General features: G+C 41.7%; 1 protein-coding gene across 1 annotated transcript; it reads left to right on the top strand.

The window, feature by feature from the left end:
- Positions 2,680–3,483, top strand: LOC109230112 (DNA polymerase-like). The gene has a single exon (XM_019395641.1). The coding sequence runs from the start codon at positions 2,680–2,682 to the stop codon at positions 3,481–3,483; it is 804 nt and encodes a 267-aa protein (XP_019251186.1).

Here is a 4,899-nt window from a genome sequence, read left to right as displayed (position 1 = left end):
ACCCGCATTTCTCTTGGTATACCCACCTGTGTGCCTCCTAATTCCGTGAAGTCCTTGGAGCATGTGCGATTTATTCAGGATCCTTGTCAAGAAAGAAGTCAGTCCCTTATTCTTTATTTTATGTTAAAAGGTCTGGACTCGAAGAGGGAGTCGATTCACGTACTTCACCATTTCCTGGGTCGTTATCGCCTTTCCCCGGTTCAGGGTATGGGTTCTTTCTCTATTAAGAAAGTCCCGGTGTGAACTCCCCTACTGATCTGACTCCAGCGGATTCTCGAGAAGCCAATTCTCTCTCTCGATCTAGATCTACTTTACCGACAAGAGCTCTTAATGAATGAGCAATGAGTTTGATTCTAACTATTCAAAGCAGAGGAAATAGAATATTATATAGCCTATAGCTATAGGGCTAGGCTCCGCTCCTCGCTCGAGCTACCAACTTTCTTAGATTTCATTCCTGTTGACTAATCCGAGTCCTTGAGAGCTTAGACGTCAGCGGGGAAGAACTCCGAAAGAATTTCATCGGCTCCTCCTCTCTTGCCCTCTTGATGGTATCCAGTTGAAATGGTTGCTGGATTGCCCCTAGTTCAAGCTCTAAGTCAAGCATTCAGGCACCAAAGACCTCTGACTACGCTCCTCAGCCTAGGAAAGAAAAATCCCATTTGCCTAATACGTACTACTGTGCAGCAGATGATTTAGCTGCCGTTATTCCTCCACCAGCTTCTTCTTGGCATCAAGCCAGCCCTTATTCCTTGCATCAACAGGCAATCCCGCATAAAAGAAAGGCTACTGACTTGGCTGATTCAACAAGGGAAAAAGGCATCCATTCAAACTGCTCCCATTCCTATGTTGACACCAAGAGAAACAAACCCTGGAGCCTTCCTCTCTATCCATTCCTTTTTCATAATCATAAAGGATGGAAATGCTTAGCTTACTAAACCAGCAACAGCGGAGTAAGCTCCCATATCCGTGAAGGACTGCTTTCCAGCAGAGGAAAACTTCTCGTTGTTGAGCTTGCCATTAAAGAGTAAGATGCTAATTCTATAGCAGCTCCGATTCCTTCATCGAGAACGAGAAAGAAGTCTTATAGAACGAACAAGCGCTAAAGAAGGGGGTGGGATCTCTCCTAAAAGAAAGAATTGACCTCGAGCCTGTCCTACTCATTCTCCTTTTCCCGTTCCTGACCCTGAGTGTGGAGGGGTTAGCCTTGAGCCAGGTCTTGATTGTTTATTCCATTTTGTCAGTTTAAGTACTGGTATGGGAGTTACGGATATTCATTCCTAAACTATGTCACCGATTAGTGACCTGATCCCGCTAAGCAAGAACTGCTACCAACACCGACTCTATCTTAACGACCGGTTTGCCCCTGGACATTCTGCTAAGTCTAGTTGACAAGTTTCCTTTTTTCACTCTGTAAACAAAACAAGCCCTTAGTCAAGAGGTTAGTTACCCTCTTCAGTATCGGCAGAGAAAGTAGAGAAGGACAGTGACACAATAGCTCTAACATAAGCAAGCTATCAAGAGGGAGTCAATAGCTGCCTATTCTGCTGCGCTTATTCCCACAGCAGACTCAATAGCTGCGGTTACGGATTCTATTGCTAAGAGGGCATTTGAGTCGAGTCAACTATACGATAGTGAAGTTCCTCATTGGAAAGACTCTTACTATACATGGGGATGCAGATATGTCAGAAGGACCGGATTCGAATATCCCCATTCTGCAAATTAAACATGGTAAAAAAGATATGATGATTAGTGGGTTTAATTACGAGTAAGGAGTATTTTACCTTTTATTTCGATCCCTAGAGTAAGATTCGTGTCATGGAAATCATGAGAGGAATGAGTTTCCTGGCATGCGCTTAGGGCGAAGACATCAAGGTCTCTTTTTATTTCCCCATACTTTTTTCCCATGAGCATGGTTTTGGGCTAGGTTACCAACCTCAAGAGGAGGATTCCTTTTTATTTTGAGAAATGGTTTCATTCGCACTAAAGCAGCAGCATACTTTCCAGGCTGAAGGAAGATCTTTCGACCCAGGAAGCCATACAGACCCAATCTTCCATGGATACTTCCTCAAATAAGGTGATGATTTAGCCTTCTCATTCAAAAATGGACTTGGTTGCGCTCTATCTGGTATATCTTTTCTTATCTGATGAGGGTTTTTAAGTGGTCTCCTTACTTTAGAGCTAACGTAGAATCATCAATAGTTCCAGTTTGGATTTCTCTACAAGTTGATCGCTGAGGAAAAATATCATAGCCCACTTGAGTCAATAAGAATAGTAGAATTCCACTTTAAAAAACCTTACCTTAAATGTGTCGAAATTGATGTTATCTCATTAGCGGTAATGATACTATTAATGAAATATGCATACAATAGCGGATTTCGTTCTATTAAATTCACTATCCATTATGGTCTGATACATACAAATAACGAACGAGCCGACTTTACAGCAGGAAATGCAATTTTAGTAAAGGCCGATAATGCAGAAGTCCCCGCTTCGTGTATATAATGAAATTTTGAAACAAGTCTGTGAAAAGGCTGAGAAATAAAATACGAAGTGGGGCAGCTAAACCGAGTAGGGGTTGGAATCTATCTCTTCGAAAGGGTTGAACACCGTGAAGTCCACCCTTTTAGCCTAGAGGAATTTTTTAAGCAATTTTGTGATGAATTAACGGATGGCGGGACAATGAGTAATGAACCTGTAGAAGTGGTAGCTATGGGTAAGAAGAGTCGTCGTCCCGATCATATACCCGCATTGAAAGCAATTAAGAAAATAAAAAGGAGCCCATTCATTGTTGCCGATATAGAGGCTACTCTCCACAACGATGTTCATGTTCCGTGCGCAGTGGGGTTCTTAGTGGTTAAGCCGGGTGAAGATCTTGCTTCCAAGTCTGAATATTATATTGAAACATATTTCAGTGAAGATAACGATTTCTCAATATCAGATTTCAAAAAACAAAGTGAACGTATGATGCTCGACTTTATCGAGCGTTTAGCAGCTATGGTATCAGATGAAAAACAATTTCGAACGGTCTATTTCCATAACTTTTCACGATACGATGGCATTATAGTAACAAGAGCTTTTATTTCTCAGATCGGCAAGTACTCCTTCCAAACGGTGATGAGGAAGCATAAAATGTACGAGTTAAAAGTCTATCGTGGAAATGAAAAAAAGAAATTATTGTTCCGTATAAGGGATTCCTACCTTCTCCTTCCCGCTGCGCTAAATAACTTGGCCCAGGATTTATGCCCGAAATTAGGTTCTAAAGGCACCATTCCATATGAGAAATTACGACTTGAGTATCTTCCGGAGATAGGTCAACAATTGTTGGCTTATCTGAAACAAGATATTCGTCTCTTAGGTGGCGTTATGCTGAAGGCACAAGAGATTTATTGGAATCTGTACAAAATAGACATAGTTGATACAATAACTTTGTCATCGCTAGCTCTATCAATCCTTCGTATGCACTATTACGACCCAAAGAGTTAGCCCATCCATATACCAACTCGAAACCAAGAACACTTCATTCCGCGTGGTTATTATGGAGGACATGCCTATGTCTATAAGCCCTATGGTTAAAATTTAGACTATTACGATGTGAGCTCCTTATATCCATTTATAATGAGAACTTATCCGATGCCAGGCGAACGCGGCTCCCAGGCCGGGACGTCTGGCATAATAATTTAGAAAAGGCAGAATTGGATAACTTCTTTGGCTTTATTGAGGCTTTGTAGTGTGTCCTCTCTACAATAGAGAAAGCCTTCTTACCCTATAAGGATAGACATAATGCTTTAACCTTCCCAACAGGTAAATTTGCAGGCGTCTATTTTAGCGAAGAATTTTTTTATGCCCGAAACTTGGGTTATAGAATTTTCCCGCTAAGGGGCTACTTGTATGAGAAAAAGAAGAGTCCTTTCGAAGGCTTTGTATCAGACATCTTTGCTAGAAGACAAGAAGCAAAGATAAAGGATGATGCAGCTATGGTATATATCTACAAGATACTAATGAACTCTCTCTACGGTCGATTTGGTATAAACCCATAAGTTATTAAAATCGAGATATGCACAGAAGAAAGATATCATGAGTTGTATAAAAAGGAAACTTTTTACGGTGTGGGGGTCATGTCCATTGGACGACTTGAGTAATGGGAGAATGGCAACTGGGCCCTGCAGTGGTAGAACCTCGTGAACCGGGCATACTATTGAAGAACCTTCTGTAAACTTTTTTTCTCTTACGAAATTTCTACTCATCTTGAAAAGAAAAGAAGCATCAAGCTGATAAGTCATCATGTTCGATAATTCCGAAAGAAGAGCTGAGGGCTAATCTACGACCACCCTCTCACTCACGGCACACATGTTATATGTGTGATGCTGACACCCTGATCTAGACATCCACTCCAGACTATTTACCTTATTTATGATCTTCTTACGGCCATCACGCTATTCTATAATTAACCATGCTATTTATGCTAAAGATAGCCCTTTATAGATCTCTACGACCTACCTCTACGAACAGCCTTAGACTGGCGTACTGATAGTAGCTGTTACCCATACCGCTGATGGTCGCTTACCCAGACCTATCTATGTGTATACGCTTAGAGCTCACCTCCTCACCCGTACGACTCTCGATAGTAGAAGAGGAAAGGAACATATCCAATGAGTCTGATTGTAATGGTATAAGATATAAGCTTAAAGGAATAGATACGCGCAAGGTAAACGACAGAACCATGTACTAAGCGGACCGAAGGAAGAGGTCTTCTGTACAATCTCTGGCCCAAGAATATGTCTCTCCCCTACTTTATCCCAGCAAAGGGGAGTCCTGCACTTGCATCATAGAGTGCCTCAAAACGGTGGCATGCCTATACTCGCCTGAGAACTCTTCTAATAGGCGAACATAACCAAGGGT

Source organism: Nicotiana attenuata, chromosome 7, assembly GCF_001879085.1.
Source record: "Nicotiana attenuata strain UT chromosome 7, NIATTr2, whole genome shotgun sequence".
Taxonomy (NCBI): Eukaryota; Viridiplantae; Streptophyta; class Magnoliopsida; order Solanales; family Solanaceae; genus Nicotiana; species Nicotiana attenuata.
The sequence above is the reverse complement of the archived record's forward strand: the minus strand, read 5'-3'. Positions and strand labels throughout refer to the sequence as shown.

What these genes read in the sequence shown, in the direction of transcription:
- LOC109230112 (XM_019395641.1), top strand. Translation starts at nt 2,680, where the DNA reads ATGAGTAATGAACCTGTAGAAGTGGTAGCTATGGGTAAGAAGAGTCGT.